We start from the raw sequence: 18,145 nt of genomic DNA, 5'->3' as shown, positions 1-18,145 counted from the left end.
TAGTATGCTTGCCTTTATTGGCGAGGGTGTTGAGTACAAAGGGCCTGTCCCACTTACGAGATTTTTTTGGCGACTTGCTGGCACCCATCATAGTCGCAGCAGGTTGCCGAAAAATGTCAACATGTTGAAAATCCAGCGGCGACCAGAAAAATGTACGAATCTTTGGGTGACTACTCACGACCATACAGGTGTCACCTCACGACAGTATATAAAATCGTGAGAAGCACAGATAGGGTAGACAGTCAGAACCTTTTTCCCAAGATTGAACTATCAAATACTAGTAGGCATAGTTTTAAGAGGAGAGGTGCAAAGTTTAATGGAGATGTATGGAGCAAGTTTATTTTACATAGTGGAATGTGAGTGCTTGCAATGTGCTTCAAGGGGTGGTGGTGGACAGATACTCTAGTGGCATTCAAGATACTTTTGGATAAGCACATGAATATGCAGGAAATTGAGGTATATGGATTATGTGCAGGCAGATAAGAGTTGGTCTTGGCATCGTGTTCGGTATAAACAATGTGGGCTGAAGGGCTGTTTCTGTGCTGCACTGTTCAATGCTTTACATTCTATGGTCCATAACATGTTAAATCTAGTTTAAATTGATTGTAGCATGGGCATTCATGTTATTAATGTAGGAAAGTCCTTGGAAACTGATAATGCTTTAATTTCATATGGTGTGGTGAATTTTTGGATTAATTAGGCCTAGTATTTAATCCATGGGGAATGGAAATATTTGACTCTCTTTGCAACCATTGTTGGATGAAAGTGTACATCACAGGTTATACCCATGACAGAACTCCTCCCATTTTCTATCAACAACATAACATATAACACAAGAACCCAAGAAAACAGGAGCAAAGATAGACCACACCTGGTTCTTCGAACTTGCCCCACAATTCAATATTAAAATGGGTCATGTACCCCAGGCCTCAATTCCTCTGCTGTGCTTGAAAATGCTCTGTATTTATGCCTATAAGGATCCACTAGCTTTTTCAGATGGAGATTGACAGATTGTTGATAAGTATGGGTGCCAGGTTATGGGGAGAAGGCAGGAGAGTGGGACTGAGAGGGAAGGATAGATCAGCCATGATTGAATGAAGAAGTAGACCTGTTGGATCAAATGGCCTAATTCTGCTCCTATAATTTATGAACTTATGCAAAATTCTGTTACTGTTACATTGGATGATAAGTAAAATTTGGCTGGATGCTTGGCAGAACCTTTTAAATATTTAATTAGTACCATTCAAATTTGTTTTATGCCGTCTTGGAAAGACAGATGACTTCTTGATTTAACATTTAAAAGGTGCTTCAAACAATGCATCAACCATGCATTAAAATATCAACTAAAATTGCAGGTACAATACACGATAGTAGAGATTGCAATCTCAGCTGTTTCACGGAATAGCACAAATCAACTAAGCAATGCCCCATATTTACACTTATAAAATCTTGGAAAAGTACCTGCTGTTCCACCAATGTGGAGGAAAAAAGGGATGGGTTATGTGCCAATGTTTCCTTTCAAATTACTTAATCTTTGATAGACCAAGAGATGGTTTAGCATATGTAATCACACTGAACATAAAATGGGTTGGAATTAAGCCAAACATGTTTCAGCTGGTCATGTGGCTAGCAGTTTGAAGAAAACTTCCTGAATTATGGTAAGTTTCAAGCTTGGAACCTTCGAGAAAATTACACTGAATCTCAGAGACCGAGACAGAGTACAACTCGCCACAGTTACAGCAATCCACCTCCTGTGGTATTGAATGGGGGTAAATTTCTAGGCTATAATGTTCTAAATTTCTGTGAAGTTCGATTCCCAAAATGTTCCTTGCAATTTGTTTTGGGTTTAATCTATTTCTAGCTTTTCCAAAAGGTGTTTAATGCAGTGAGACAGAAGGATCCACTGATCTGATATCCTGATATAAAGATTTCATCATAATACTTGGATTAGTTATCAGACTTATTCACTTGAAACTGGACTGTATCATAAACACTGAATGAAACTTTTTACATGGATTCTTCTCTCAGTAACTACTGTCAAACAGAAATCACAGAATACTGACGGGTTATAATTCTGAAATGGACAATTAATGGACTGATTGATTGATTTGTCAGTTTTCATCAGATCAGCAGATGAGAGTCAGTGATGACCTTATTTCTGATGACCATATTTCAACCACACATTTCTGTTTTCAAGGCTTTTCATTTTTACTTCCTGCAGTCAAATTCAGGAAGAGGAAATCTATTTTTCATGACTACAAATCATGTCATGAAACTTCAAATCAGCCATCCAACCAGATGTGATCAAAGGCAAAATCCTTGTGGATTTTTTAGACACGCCATCACTTGAAAATAGCAAAAAAATGAAATATTTGCAGCATAATTCCTATCTCTGGCTGTATTAATAATAGTTTTTCACAAATTGACTGTAGTTTGGTTGGTGCGGGACCGGATGCAGTTTGTTGAAAAAGATAAGGTCACTTCAATTGAGCTGATTTTCTTAATGAATAAAGTGGATGGAAGCTGTGTGATGCACCGAAGTGGAAAATTAGGTAGGATGTAAAGTGTAAAATGAAATGAAGCTGCTTTTCTTTCAGCCACAGGATTTTTCTCTCAGCGTGTTGCTCCCATGCTGAAAGCATTAACGTGTGTGGTGGTCACTTTTTCACTTGGGATTAGCAATGGTGGAAATACATGCAACTATGACATGTATTTACAACTCACAACCAAGTTGTCAACCACATATGAATTAAAATGGTCCTGCCAGCACAGCAGTGTTCTGCTCCCTCATTGTGCCTGACACAATGGTCACCGATCTGCTCGTGCAGGAGAAATATCCTTTGTGTAGGCCAGCCTACAGCAGCTTCTCACCACAGACAAAACTACCAATTTCATCCTACATTATGATCAATTCCTCACAGCTTGGAGCATCTCAGGGTACAGGAATAGATGCATGGGCACGGTCATGGTGAGCGTAGTTGAGATTTGTATGACAAGATGCACAAGATGCCTCATCCATATTTTCCCTTCTCTCCATGGCAGACATTTCTATGGTTGCCGTGGAGAGTTCATTAAGGGCCTGTCCCAATTACGTGACCTTGGCTCGCATATTGCGCGGCCTCGTGGTCGCTTGCGGTGTATGGGCACCGTATGGACGCGCGGGGCCGGTCCCACTTAGAAGCACGGAGTTGTGCGGGACTGGTCTGGACATCACGAGGAGTTCCGAAATTCTGGCAATGGCCAAAATCTTCACGCGCCAACGGCCTGTCGGCACGCAGGCACATTGCGGTCATACGCAGCATCTTGACGCCATATACAGCGTCTTGATGGCGTACGCCTAGCGCGTGGCATTGCGCGATGACGTCACCGCCCGGCATGGTGTTGCGTGATGACGTCACCGCCCGGCGCCGTGAGACGCCGAAATTCAATCGGCCCGCCTCCTGCCCAGCTGATTAGTAAGCATGACGCAAATTGCGTCATGCGCGAACTTAGCGCGTACTTAGCGCAAACTTCGCGTGAACTCCACTTCCGTTTGGTCATGCCAAACACACGCCATTGCATGCAAGTGGGACAGGCCCTTGACCTTCTGACATACTTCCCATGATCCCTAGTGACAAAGACAAGTCAGCTACAATCTCTGCAGATGACCATGGTCTTAAATGGACATGATGGGCTGAAGGGCAAGGGGGTTGCGACTATGAATCACAATGGCCATAAAATATTGAAGTGTGGCAAAATGGGAAAATAAGTGTTTACATTTTTTTAATTGTAGTTATTATCAATTTAGTGATTTTCTGAAGGTCCTCTGATTGGGTGTCAGTCGAGGGCATGATTAAGACATAATTTGTGGGTGAAATTCAATTTCTTGTCATTTATTTCAGAAACCCATTTTAAGCATACTCAAACAGCATATCTGCAACAGAGTTAAGTAAATGGAAAGATCAGTGGTACAGCAGTCAGTTTTCTGGCACCAGTGATTTGTAGTAGAAGATGGGGACATTTTCTTTGCCCATTGACACACAAGCTGGAATACATCACCAATACCATTGCTCTTTTACTCAAATACAAATGAAACTAAGTGTGTTAATTAAGAACAGGCCAATTTTAACCTCTGGGAAACATTCCAGTGAGACTAATTGGATCAAAGAGCACACTGACTGTTGACTGGGGGTCTCAAGTGAAATCCGTTAACAAAAATTATATTAGCTTTCAATTCTTTTAATTAAAACATGAAGTGCCAAAGTATCCATCAGTTGGCAGAAAGATATCTGTCTAATAGATATATAGAGATGTTTTAAAATGTGTTGTCTTCTGAAAGTTCACATTGCTCATTTTGAGTGGATTATCTTTCTTCTCCTTGCCTCTAATAATTCTATCACTGCCTGAATTTCACAACCTTCTGTATAATTAACAAGAACAATCAGTTTTGAAATTGAGAACTTCAATTCAGTTGACCAAAAAAAGATGTTCCTCAAAATGAAATAGTTTGGTTTCCAATATGCAGAGTCATCCAGTTACAGTTAAAATATTTTTTGTTGAAAAATTAAGCACATCCACTTTGGGTATTTAACACCAATCTTTAATTTTGTGTTAAATTGTAATATTTTAAATTTAACACCAATATTTAATAATCTAGTGGATTATTAAATATAATAAAGTTTGGAAGCGTGATGTAATTATTAAAGTGCATTTACTAAATGTAACAGAAATCCAATTTGTAATTTCTGAAATGTAAAATATTGCCTTCATTTTTTTGTAAGGACTGTTTTGTTCTGCTTTTACATAGAAACATAAAAAGTAGGTGCAGGAGTAGGCCATTCGGCCCTTCGAGCCACCACCGCCATTCAATATGATCATGGTTGATCATTCAACATTAGTACCCCGTTTCTGCTTTCTCCCCATATCCCTTGATACCATTAGTCCTAAGGGCTATACCTAACTCTCTCTTGAATACATCCAGTGAGTTGGCCTCCACTGCCTTCTGTGGCAGAGAATTTTACAGATTCACAACTCTCTGGGTGAAAAGAAATTTCCTCATCTCAGTCCTAAATGACCCACCCGTTATTCTTAAACAGTGACCCCTGGTTCTGTACTCCCCCCCAACATCGGGAACATTTTTCCTGCATCTAGCCTCTCCAATCCCTTAAGAATTTTATATGTTTCTAGAAGATACCCTCTCATCCTTCTAAATTCCAGTAAATATAATCCCCAGTCGATCCATTCTTTTGAGGTAACTGTTCTACTGTTTTAACTTTCTTTCAAAGAAAGGTTTCTGGAATCAAAGAAGCATTGTAACATTAACCATGTGATGTCAGAGCTGCTGCAGATATATATGCTATGGAACACATTTTATGGGAGTGCTGTAAAACTTCAATCATTTCACACCAATTACCTTCTAATTGCTGCATTGTATTGAAGAAATAGTTTGGTAATGTCAGGGAAAGATTTGTTCTTTGTGTTATGTGTAATAAAATATCAAGCTTATTTCCAAATAAAAGGTTCACAACTTGCAGGCAGGGGTAAACTGTGCCCACTGCTCTATTCTTTGCAACATTTAATATTGCGTTATTTCTTGATCATAGATTTTTGATGGGAACGATAGCACCTCCCGGGTACTTGGCACTTTCACTGGATTGGAGATGCTAGGCATCATTCTGAATAGCACATCAAGCAACCTGTGGCTGGAGTTCGTCACAAATGCAGAAAACACAAGCAAAGGATTTGAACTCCTTTTTTCAAGTAAGTGTCAGATTATGTTTAAATGGTTCTTTATTGTCACGTATGCACAGCACAGTGAAATTATTTTGCACAACAACAATAGCACGGTCGGCACAATTTTGGCGCTGTTTAAAATAAAAAAAAACACAGAAAACGCAAACCGAACAAAATCCAAAGTCCAGTCCACGTTTGAAGTCCTGGAACGGCACCGATCCAGGAAGCCTGCAGGCCCGCAGCCCCAGTGGCTCTCATAAAGTCATAAGGTTATGCGATAGGAGTGGAATTAGGCCATTCAGCCCATCAAATCTACTCTGCCATTCAATCATGGCTGACCTTCTTCCTTACTTCATTCTCTTGCCTTCTCCTTATAACCTCTGACACATGAACTAATCAAAAATCTATCTATCTCTGCCTTAAAAAATATCCACTAACGGCCTCTACAACCTTCTGTGGCAAAGAATTCCACAGACTCACCACCCTCTGACTAAAGAATTGGTTCCTCAAAATAACTTCCTTTCATTCTAAGGCTATGACTTCTAATCACTAGTGGAAACATCCTCTCCTCATCCACTCTATCCAAGCTTCACTATGCTGTATGTTTCGATGTAGTCCCCCCTCATTCTTCTAAACTCCAGTGAATGCAGACCCAGTGCCGACATACGCTCATCAAATGATAACCTACTCATTCCTGGGACCCAAAATTGCTCACGCGGCCATACCAGCCCCTTATAGAGTCTCAGCATTACATTCCTGTTTTTGTATACAAGCCCTCGGGAAATAAATGCTAGCATTGAGTTTGCTTTCCTCTACTAACCGACTCTGTGTCCCAGGGGTGCCTTATGCAGCTGACCTTGAAGGCACTGGAGGTAATACCCCAGTCCATCTTCTACTGGTCTACTCCTCGCAACCGTTGCCGCCAGTGGCTCCCCTCCTCATCTCTCCGGTCTTCAGGGCTTCCAAGATTCCACTTTGGGTCTTTGGGTCTTCGTTGGCCCGATTAATGATCATATATTATGTTAGATTGATTCAGTGTGTTGGAGTTATTTTAGTTTATTGTCACGTGTACCGGGGTACAGTGAAAAGCTTTATGTTGCGTGCTAACCAGTCGGCTGAAAGATTATACATGTATACAATCGAGCCGTCAATAGTGTACAGATACAGGATAAAGGGAATAACGTTTAGTGCATCATAACGTCCAGTTAAGTCTGAGATTTTGGATGATATATATTGTGAATTTTGGGATACGTTCCTTTTTCACCGTGAAGATGGTATTCTTGAAGATTTCGAATGCCGTTTGTTCTCTGATGTAATGCGCAAGATCTGCAACTTATGTTACTGAGGATTTTCCTTTGGTGCTGACAATGGAGATAAAGAATGTGTTGAGAAACTGAATGTTTCCTTTCACTTGTGGCATGTCCTTTTTCATGCTCTTCAGACACATAATACATGCAAAGTGAAACTTATTTTTGGTACATTTCATTCAATCGCTTTACATTTTCCCATTTGGGTACATTTGTCTGAGATGATGAGAGGAAACGTTCATAAGGTGATTTATTTTAACATGAGACAGTTGTAGAATATTGTTCTAACATGGACTTGGATGAACAATGACTTGATTCAATATCAAAGGGGTCGAAGATGACGAGAGATCAGGCTCAACTGTGTTGACTTAGCAAATCTGTACATATGTGTAAGGACACGTACAAAAATGCCGATTTAAACTCTAGCTTAGACAGGAATATTATGAACACATGCAGAGGCCACAGCCTTACGCATTCTTGACTCCACTGTCTTCCTCAGCTTGTCTCACCCTTTCACTCTTTTCCCTATTCCTTATTCCTATTCATCCTAACCCCCTGTTTTCCTTACATATATTCACCATCCCGTGATCACCCAACCTATTTCTCCCCCTCCATCTCTCCTCACTGCTCTCCTACTTTCGCCCTCCCCCCCCACCACTTTCTCTCCATTGACCTTAATCCCTCTGTCTCACTCCCCCTCCCAATTATTTCGTTCCAAATGTCACCCACTTCACTCCCACCGTCCACCAAGTGCAAGAATAATATATATTTTTCTCAGGCTGAGCCTCCACTCATTCATTTCTAAGCCAGAACCATCTCTGACCCAGTCCAGTGTGGTTCCCTACACCTCATCCAAATGCTCCACCAGAAAAAAAACTTATGGGAGCTCCCCTGGTACTCACTGTACAGTAATGTTATTCTTACTGCTAAATGTCTGCCAAATACCTGAGGCCATTGAGTAGAGGGAGAATATCTGTATTTCTATTAACTTTTTATTGCTGTATGTTGCTGACCCTGGATGGTCAACTGGAGTGCTGGCCGCAGTCCCGACATGCTCACTAACCTGGGACCAATTTGCAGGGCTTGTCTCACTAGTCTTCTGCACTCTTGAGTCAGTCAATAAGGTCTGGACAGTGACCAGGAATCGGGCTGCATGCTGCTGATTCCCCAGCCCCAAAAGTGTCCCTTTCAGGCTTTTCCAGATGCCAAAATTAGGGGAATAAAAAACATGAGGACATACCTCTCACGTGAGATGGGCAAGATTTAATATGTATCTGAGGGCCAACCTTTTCAGTCAGAGGTATATGATCAGTCTGCCATACGAGGTAGTTGAGGCAGATACTATGGCATCATTTAAAAAAACACTTGAACATGTACATACAAAAAAAGGATATGGGCCAAACACAAACAAATCTGACTCAGGGGCATCTTGGTTGACATGGACGAGTTGGTCCAAAGGGCCTGTGCTGTATGACTCTATGCAGTGTGGTTACTTTTCAGCAATGTAGCATTATCACATGGAACATTCATCAGCAGCTTAAGGACTCAGCATGTAATTCATTTTGATATGCTACCTTGCAGATAAATCTGTTTCACCTCATAACATTTGTGAAGACATTACAAATTGGCAATGAGAATGGTAATGTTCACACAGAAATGTTGAGCTCGTTGATGTTCAGTAAGAGTTGCGTCAAGTTCATTTGACCAGGTGAAACTCAATGACACTTTTGTAAAAATTGAAGACAATGAAGATCAAAAAGAATTCCCTGGACTAAATATGCGACTGAAGTGAGATCTGTGATCTGCACTTGTCCAGATGGAGCATTCAAGATATTTGACAAAATACAGGAAAGTGCAATCCATTCAATTGTGCCTTATCCATCGGTTCAAGTGTTCACGCCACTGCTACCAGTCTCTCTTGACACTTTCTTCCAAATGCATGGCCTCAACACCTAAGAAGGATGATTGTAGATGATAAATAACAACCTAGACATTTTCAAACACTCTAAGTCAATGCCATCTTAACCTGAGTTTCTGTCACCATTCTTTTCTTGTTTTGCAGGATCAAAATCCTGAAACCTCCTTTACAATAATATTGTGATAGTCTCATTTGCACATGAACTGAGAGGTTCTCTTAGGCACCTTCCAACACTCTCCTTGGGAGTTATTGTGAATCGATAAAACATGCTAACCATTGATGACAATATCCACCTCATAACAATGAGTTTGTAAAAAAATTGCATGCGTTTGGTTAGGCGCAGTGGTAGAGCTGATACGTCACAGGGACAGAGATCAGGGTTCGATCCTGACTACAGGTGCTGTCTGTGCAGCATTTTTGTACGTTCTCCCTGTGACTGTCCAGGTACTCCACTTTCCTTTCAAATTCCAAAGACATGCAGGTTTGCAGGTTAATTGGCTTTGGTAAAAAAATACCCCTAGTGTGTAGGATAGAATGAGCGTACGGGTGATCGTTGGTTGGCATGGACTCGGAGGGCTGAAGGTCCTGTTTCCACACTGTATCTCTAAACTAAACTAAGTTGAATCTGATTATTTGTGCTGATTTGTGTCAAACACCAACAAAACTGGTGAAAATCAAACTGCTGGTGGAACTCAGTGTGTCACGTAACATGTCTGGAGGGAAATGGAGTGCCAACATTTTGTGTCGGGACCTTTCATCTAGTCTTAAGAAGAGTCCCAACCCGAAAGGATGTCTGTTCGTTTCCCACCGCAGATGCTGCCTGTCTGCTAAGTTCCTCTCGCAGTCTGTTTTTGACTCAATCTGCGGTCTCTTGTGTCAAGCGTGTAATTGTATTGATTTTAGGACAGGAAAACATCCAAACCATGTCATTGGAGTATTCTCAATTGAATCTGATACAAGCCCAAGAAAAAAGCATTAAGGGAATGGATTAGTTAAAGAGCAGGACTGTGTGTTTTGTAGCTGTGGGCTTGAACAGCCGCTTCTTTCAGAGATGGAAGGATCACATGGCATCAAGGGGGTAAATTTGGAGGAATGTAAAAGCTGTGTTGGGAGGGGGTAATGATAATAATAATGATAATACATTTTATTTGTGAGCGCCTTTCAAAAGTCTCAAGGACACCTTACAGAATTTAACAAGAGTAAAAAACATATAATCGGAGTAAAATAAATAATAAAGACATCACCAGTACACAAATTAAAGACAGAATTCGATCCAAAGACAAAAAAATCAAAAACACAATGTGAAGAGAGAGCAGCGGCAGCTAAACCGTGCCAGCGTACACTCTCCCTTCCGACAGCCATCTTGGACACAAACTAAAATAATGACTTACACACAAAAATCATCCCCCCACAATGGTTACCACTGTGGGGGAAGGCACAATGTCCAGTCCCCATCCCCAGTTCTCCCAAAGTCAGGCCTATTGAGGTCTCCGCTATTGCCTCTACGGAGGCCCGATGTTCCTGGCTGTTCTCGCCGGGTACTATTGCCCCGACGTCGGGAGAGTCCTCACAGCGGCTGGGCCTCCTGGAACGGCCGCTTCCTTACCGGAGACCGCGGCTTCCGAAGCCAACAAGGCCGCGCCGGTTTGGAGCTCCCAGGCTCCCGATGTTGAAGTCGGCGCCGCCCGCTCCGCTCCGCAGACCCGCAGCCCGAAGGTGTTGAATTCGGCGGTCACAGCGCGTCGATCCAGCGCGGCGACCGAGGCAAGGCATCGCCCGCTCCGCTCCGCGATAGCGCTCCAGTGCTGTGCCGCCAGCGAAGCCGAGGTGCTGGGCGGTCCCCGCCAGGAAACGGCGCTCCACGCCCGCTGGTAGGCCACGAGGACGGGTCGACGGGGCAGCCCGGAGAAAAAGCTGCCTCACCGACCAGGTAGGGACCTAGAAATATAGTTACCCCCTTCCCCCCACATTAAAAAGTCTATTTCTCCCACAAACAAAACACAGGACTCACTAGAACTACAAAAAAAAGTGAATTAAACGGACGGCTGCTGGCTAGCAGCCGTTCCCCAAGATGGCTCCTCCTCCTCCTGGATAGAGGTAGGCAATTGTTTCCTGCGGAACTGGTGAACATTGAAAACTCAGTGAAATCATCTAAACTTAGTTCATGTGATAGGAGTAGAATTAGGTCATTTGGTCCATTATTCTGCCATTCAATCATGGTTGATCTATCTTTCCCTCTAACCCCATTCTCCTGCTTTCTCCTCATAACTCTGACACCTGTAATAATCAATAATTAATAACTCAACACATTTTACTTGTTTAAGAATGAACTGCAGATGCTGGAAAAATCGAAGGTGGACAAAAATGCTGGAGAAACTCAGCGGGTGAGGCAGCATCTATGGAGCGAAGGAATAGGTGACGTTTCGGGTCAAGACCTGAAACGTCACCTATTCCTTCGCTCCATAGATGCTGCCTCATCCGCTGAGTTTCTCCAGCATTTTTGTCGACCAACACATTTTACTTTATCAGTCTTTTTATTAAAATACTCATTAAAATATACTGACACTTCTGGTGACTGAGGGATAGACATTTGTAACACAATGCAGATTACATTGAATAAATTCACACACACAATCCAACAGACACTCACTGGATTTAAATTTTAGATGTAGCCTGTAGCCTGCAGCTGATATGGTATTGCCTTTATTGCGCTAATGCTCAAGTTGAATTTCTGTCAGAATCTTTGGATGTCTGAAATTTGTCTTTGAAAAAGATATAAATAAAATATTGAATTTGGAGATCAATTCGACTCCCATTGTGGAATACCGAGTCTTGTTGTATGAGATTGTACTGAAATAGTGAGGAATAAATCAAAATATGTAATGGTATGAGTTGGCAATGACACTATCTTTTACTGCTGAGAAATCCTCTGATATATGTATACGCATATAAGCTGAAGAGGTTGTGTTGTGCAAAAATCATAAGTATTTAGCACATGTGGGAAATGAGAAGCTCAGGTGAGAAGAAGTATGTGTTTATTTCATGAGCTTTGTGGTCCATAAACCCGTGAAGCTGTTAGAAAGCCACATATCCAAATAGGGAATCTGGTTGTAGCAAAGCTAATTCAGAATACATCATAGAATTTCATTGAAACCTGAATGTATTTATCTGTCAAGTCAAGTCAAGTTTATTCGTCACATACACATACGAGATGTGCAGTGAAATGAAAAGTGGCAATGCTCGCGGACTTTGTGCAAAAAGACAAACAAACAAACAACCAAACAAACTATAAACACAATCATAAACACACACATATTCTTTTACATATTAAATATTGGAAGGAAAAACGTTCAGTAAAGTTAGTCCCTGGTGAGATAGGAGTTTACAGTCCGAATGGCGTCTGGGAAGAAAATCCTTCTCAACCTCTCCGTTCTCACAGCATGGCAACGGAGGCGTTTGCCTGACCGTAGCAGCTGGAACAGTCCGTTGCAGGGGTGGAAGGGGTCTCCCATGATTTATTGGCCCTGGAGTTGCACCTCCTGATGTATAGTTCCTGCGGGGGGGCGAGTGAAGTTCCCATAGTGCGTTCAGCCGAACGCACTACTCTCTGCAGAGCCTTCTTGTCCTGGGCAGAGCAATTCCCAAACCAGGTGGTAATATTTCCGGACAAGATGCTTTCCACAGCCGCTGCGTAGAAGCACTGGAGGATCCTCGGAGACACTCTGAATTTCCTCAATTGCCTGAGGTGGTAAAGGCGCTGCCTTGCCTTACTCACGAGTGTTGAGGCGTGTGCTGTCCATGTCATATCCTCAGAGATGTGGACTCCCAGGTATTTAAAACAGCTCGCCCTATCCACAGGATCCCCATTTATCCTCAAGGATCCCCATTTATCCTCAAACCCGTTTACCCCAAGTATCCCTTCTGGATACAGTCAAACCCTGATAATTGGGCACTCTTGTGGCTTTGCCGAAGCTAGACAAATAATTTATTCCTTCCAGTCTCCCAATACCTTTTTAATTTGAGTTTTGTTCAGATGTTGCACAATCTATGGGGACAGCAGGAAACAAAACTCAGACAGTTCAAGTTCAAGTTCAAGTTCAAGTGAGTTTATTGTCATGTGTCCCTGTATAGGACAATGAAATTCTTAAAGGAATTTAGTTTAAAGGAATGTGGGAAGGAGATCCTGATGAGTTTAAAAGAACCCCAGGAAACAGAAGCTGGTGAATTGGGTGCTGACCCATAGCTCCCCAAACAAACGGGTGGTAGATTGCTTGAATTTTACTCTATTTAATTTGTAATTGTGAAAACTGTGTCCGTTACAATGCAAATACCTTTGCGAAACAGTTGGAGACCTCCTTTTGAGACTTCATGCCAAATGTTGCTTGATGATACTCTAGTGAAGTATGTTGGGGTGTTTTACCACATTGCAGATCCGATACAAGTTCAAGTAGTTGTTGATTGAGATGAGGCAAAATGATTTACAATGAAAACAGTCTAATCAAGCTCAATCTTTCTCCAAACAAGCAATATTATGAAAACCATTCACCAGTGGCAGTTTGATTAGTTAACATCCGTTCAATTGTCATTCTGACTCAACTACTCTGTAATTATGACTGTTGTCCAGATGAAAGGATTGAATAAGACTGAGTGTTTTTTAGAATGCAGTGTCAAAGCTCAAGCTTGTGGAGAAATTGACATAAGTGAACACTTGGCACAGATTTGGACAGCAGCTTCTCTGATACCAGTAGCATAACTATTTTAAGAAATCAATACATTCCTTAACTTGATAAATTTCAGTTGGCAGTTGGCAATCACTCAAGTATAATCCTCATGTGTCTCTCATGTAACCAGTAACATCCACATTTTCCATTAGCATGCTTCCCTATTTGAAGCTGATAAATGTACAATTGATGAAACAGTAAGCACATTGTAAATGTTAGAGTTTTTCCTCTTGCTCTTACTTTTATATTATCTATGTATCTGTGTTGTGCATGAAACCAGTTATTATATGCAGTATGTTCAAAAGGGAACTGCAGATGCTGGAATATCGAAGGTACACAAAATTGCTGGGGAAACTCAGCGGGTGCAGCAGCATCTATGGAGCGAAGGAAATAGGCGACGTTTCGGGCCGAAACCCTTCTTCAGACTGATGGGGGGTGGGGAAAGAAAGAAGGAAAAAGGGAGGAGGAGGAGGAGCCCGAGGGCGGGCGGATGGGAGGGTGGGAGGAGACAGCTAGAGGGTGAAGGAAGGGGAGGAGAAGCACTTCAACTCCCCCTCCCATTCCCAATCCGACCTCTCTGTCCTGGGTCTCCTCCATTGCCAGAGTGAGCAACAGCGGAAATTGGAGGAACAGCACCTCATATTCTGTCTGGGGTCCTTGCGTCCTTCTGGCATCAACATTGAATTCTCCCAATTTGGCTAGCCCGTGCTGTCTCCTCCCCTTCCTTCACCCTCTAGCTGTCTCCTCCCACCCTCCCATCCGCCCGCCCTCGGGCTCCTCCTCCTCCTCCCTTTTTCCTTCTTTCTTTCCCCACCCCCCATCAGTCTGAAGAAGGGTTTCGGCCCGAAACGTCATCTATTTCCTTCGCTCCATAGATGCTGCTGCACCTGCTGAGTTTCCCCAGCAATTTTGTGTACCTATTATATGCAGTAGTTGGAGACAACCTGATGGTTAGCCAAATCTGCATCAGTCATCCTGAGCTTCTGGTTGCCTGCTGCATTAGTTCCCTATCCCACTCCCACCTAACCTTTCTGTCTAGGAAGGATCTGCAGATGCTGGTTTACACTGAAGATAGAGACAAAATGCTGGAGTAACTCAGTGGGACAGGCAGCATCTTTGGAGAGAAGGAATGGGTGACGTTTTGGGTTGAGACCCTTCTTCTGACTGAGAGTCAGAGGAGAGAGAGACACAGAGATATGGAAGGGTAAGGTGTGAAAATGAGAGATCAAAGGGGAGGAAGCTCAAGGAAATTGTAGAATGGATCATTGTTAGCTGAGGGGAAGTTGACAATGAGGCATTCAATCAGTAGCATTTAATCAGGACGACAGTGAAACTAGTCGGAGAACTTGGACGGGGGCCTATGGCTTCCTATATTGTGGCAGCGTGGCTCAGTGTATGCTTAAGTAACAACTCACCTTCCATCTTGGCACTTTGCAGGCTGCAGGACTGAATATTGAACTCAACAACTTGCGGTAACATACTTTCTTTGTATCAAGATTGGCCATTTTTTGATACTTCCATCCCCTTCTCTTTTCTTTCATTGGTATGTTGTGGCTCACTAACCATGTTGCAGTATGGCATTACTAAACAACTTTACAAGGTTAGTTACACATTACACAGATAAATACCTGAACAGCCCCTTAATGGCTATATTATTTCACTCTATCACAAAAACTTCCTCACATTCTCTGTTTCCTAATCTAACCTGTTTTTTTCTCCTCTCCAGTTCTGATGAAAGTTCTTTGACCTGATGCATTAATTGTTTCTCTTTCTAGAGATGCTGCATGGTCAGTTCAGTCTTCCCTGCAGTTTATGATTTTCCATCCATTTTCTTTATTTTTCCTGAAAATTAAGAACGATAATTGTATTCAATTGAATCATCTTTGAAGAACAAAGATACTTTGAAAATTTTGATTTAAGGTTTCGAGGTTTCAAGGTCAGTTTATTGTCACAAGTACCAATTAAGGTACTGTGAAATTTGCCATACAACCATACTAAGTCAAAAGCAACAAGACACACAACCACATAAAAGTTAACATAACCATCCATCACAGTGAATTCCACATTCCTCACTGTGATGGAAGGTAATAAAGTAAAATCTCTGTCCTCTTTATTCTCCCGCGTTCGGGGCAGTCAAACCATCCGCAGTCGGGGCGATCAAAGACCCCGCAGACGACGATTGAAGCCCCCATCAGGGTTATCGAAAATCCCGCGTTGGGGCAGTTGAAACTTGTGATCCCCGGCAAAGGGATCGCAAGCTCCGCGATGTTAAAGTCCCACAGACTCCCGCGGCTTGGAGATCCGAGTCGGTCTCCAGGAAAGTCCGTCATCTCCACGATGTTAGGCCGCAGTGGGGACGGAGATACGATAAGGGAAAAAATCGCATCTCCGTCGAGGTAAGAGATTGAAAAAAAAATTCCTCCAACCCTCCCCCTACTCATCACATGAAACAAACCACAGAACACTAAAACATACTTTTTAACACATACTGAAAATAACAAAAAGAAGAAAGGACGGGCAGACTGTTGACGAGGCAGCCACTGTTGGTAGTGCCACCCGGTGTTTATAAGTACATGCTGAAAACATGAGTCTCCCAGTTGTTAACTATTGATTATTATTGAGTAAACTTGGATAATCTTATGATTATCCTGAAAGTAAACATAATATTTGTCATTTATAAAAAAGGAAAAAGCTGAATATTTAATTTTTTGCATATATTGTGTTTTTAATTCAATGTCATTGAATCCTTTTGCCAGGTTTTGAACTGGTCAAGTGTGAAGACCCTGGCACTCTACAGTTTGGCTATAAGAGTCAGGATGAGGGACATTTTGCAGGAACAACTGTTGTCTTCCGTTGCATGCCAGGATACACATTGCAGGGAATGTCAGTGCTCACCTGCTTAACTGGAGACCGTCGAGCTTGGAACAATCCACTGCCTTCCTGCGTAGGTAGGAAATCAGATTTTGACAATACATTTGCTAAAAATAGGTGATATTATGACAAAATACTATTTAACTCTTCATGCATATTCTTTTCTCCTGTCCACCCAGGGAAAACAAGAGACGAGTGGTAGATATTTAAATATCTATTATCTATCGAGATAATTTAAGTAGTTGATACTTAAATAAAGTATATAATATCATGTGAGACCAAGAAAGTGTAATAGGAAGGACCTATAGGAGTTGACTAGTAAATGGCTGATAAAATACAGTTAACATAATTGGTCGAAGAATTAGAGAAGAGATGAGGAAATTATTTTCACTTAAAGGATGTTAGGGGCCTGGATTCCCTTGCATGCTTGAATGGATAATAGAAGCAGAAAGTCTCATCACGTTTAAAAAGTTCCTGAATATTTACTTGAAGAGCCGTGATCTGCAGGACACTAATCTGCAAGGTGGACGATGAAATCAGGCTGAGAGTATCTTTCTTGACTAGAAGAAGCAAAATCTGTCGAAAGTTTCCTGTGTCAATGAACTTTCTATTACACAATGATTTTCTGCACACTTGTGTTCATGACAGACACAGAGCAGTCCTCTTAAGCCAAGATTGAAGACTGACCAATCTTAACATGGTCATAGACTACAATAGCAAGTTGTGCATTTATTCAGAGTGGTTCATGTGACCTCTCATGGCTTTATGTACAAAAGCAGGGTATTTAAAAAGCTCACTTGCTACATATGTTACCCAAGCCATGATAGATGCAAAATTTATGGGCACAAATCTCCATTTTGTGAAATCATGAAATGCACCTTAAGACAGTTTAAATGTGAAGATTATATTTAGATGATGCACTATCCTCTGATGTAAATAAACTGTCCATTAGATTGTTTGAAAAGAGAACCAAATAAAACTAACTTGACCAGATGAGGGTTAAAGAACAAACCAGGTTAACTGCTTGAGAAATCCAATTAATTGCTTCCATTGTAGTTTTTAAATTATTAAAGCAATGTTATTAATGTAGTCCTACAGTGCTCAATAGGCATTGTCTTCCAGTGAGATTTTAATTTGAATGGATCAATGTATACTTTGCTGCTTTTTTTTCCTGCAGTTCCCTGATTGTATCTTTAATTATAAGATTTTTCTTTTCTAAGAAATGTTCAAATGTTGCCTTCTTGTTCCATAAATATTCTCAGCTGAATGTGGAGGTCATATCGTTGGACAGACATCGGGTAGAATCTTATCACCTGGATACCCAGTGCCATATGATCACAATCTCCACTGTACCTGGTTTGCTGAAGCGGATCCTGGCAGCATGATCAGGTAAAAGAAATGCTGTTCCATCTAATAACAAAGAAATCACAATTCTAAACTACTTTTTGGGTGCCGTGTTCTGCATTTCTCTCCTTTTCAAGTCACAATTAGGAGCAAATTAAATCAGTAGCCCTCATTTTGATAACATTAGATGTGATTTGCATATAAATCATTTCATGAAACAGATGTGGATTTTATTGGATGTTTTGGATTAACTCACTCGATAGGCAATTCTT

The 18,145-nt window shown here is 41.6% G+C and overlaps 1 protein-coding gene across 1 annotated transcript in view; it reads left to right on the top strand.

The window, feature by feature from the left end:
- The window catches only part of csmd2 (CUB and Sushi multiple domains 2), a 573,225-nt gene that overhangs the window by 239,208 nt on the left and 315,872 nt on the right, over nucleotides 1–18,145 (top strand). Inside the window, 3 exon segments of the mRNA XM_033045391.1 lie at nucleotides 5,583–5,739; nucleotides 16,415–16,606; nucleotides 17,792–17,918. Of these exon segments, the coding sequence (XP_032901282.1) occupies nucleotides 5,583–5,739; nucleotides 16,415–16,606; nucleotides 17,792–17,918 (476 nt within the window).

The sequence above is a fragment of the Amblyraja radiata genome, chromosome 27, assembly GCF_010909765.2.
Source record: "Amblyraja radiata isolate CabotCenter1 chromosome 27, sAmbRad1.1.pri, whole genome shotgun sequence".
NCBI lineage: Eukaryota > Metazoa > Chordata > Chondrichthyes > Rajiformes > Rajidae > Amblyraja > Amblyraja radiata.
This window is presented reverse-complemented; position numbering and strand designations above follow the sequence as displayed.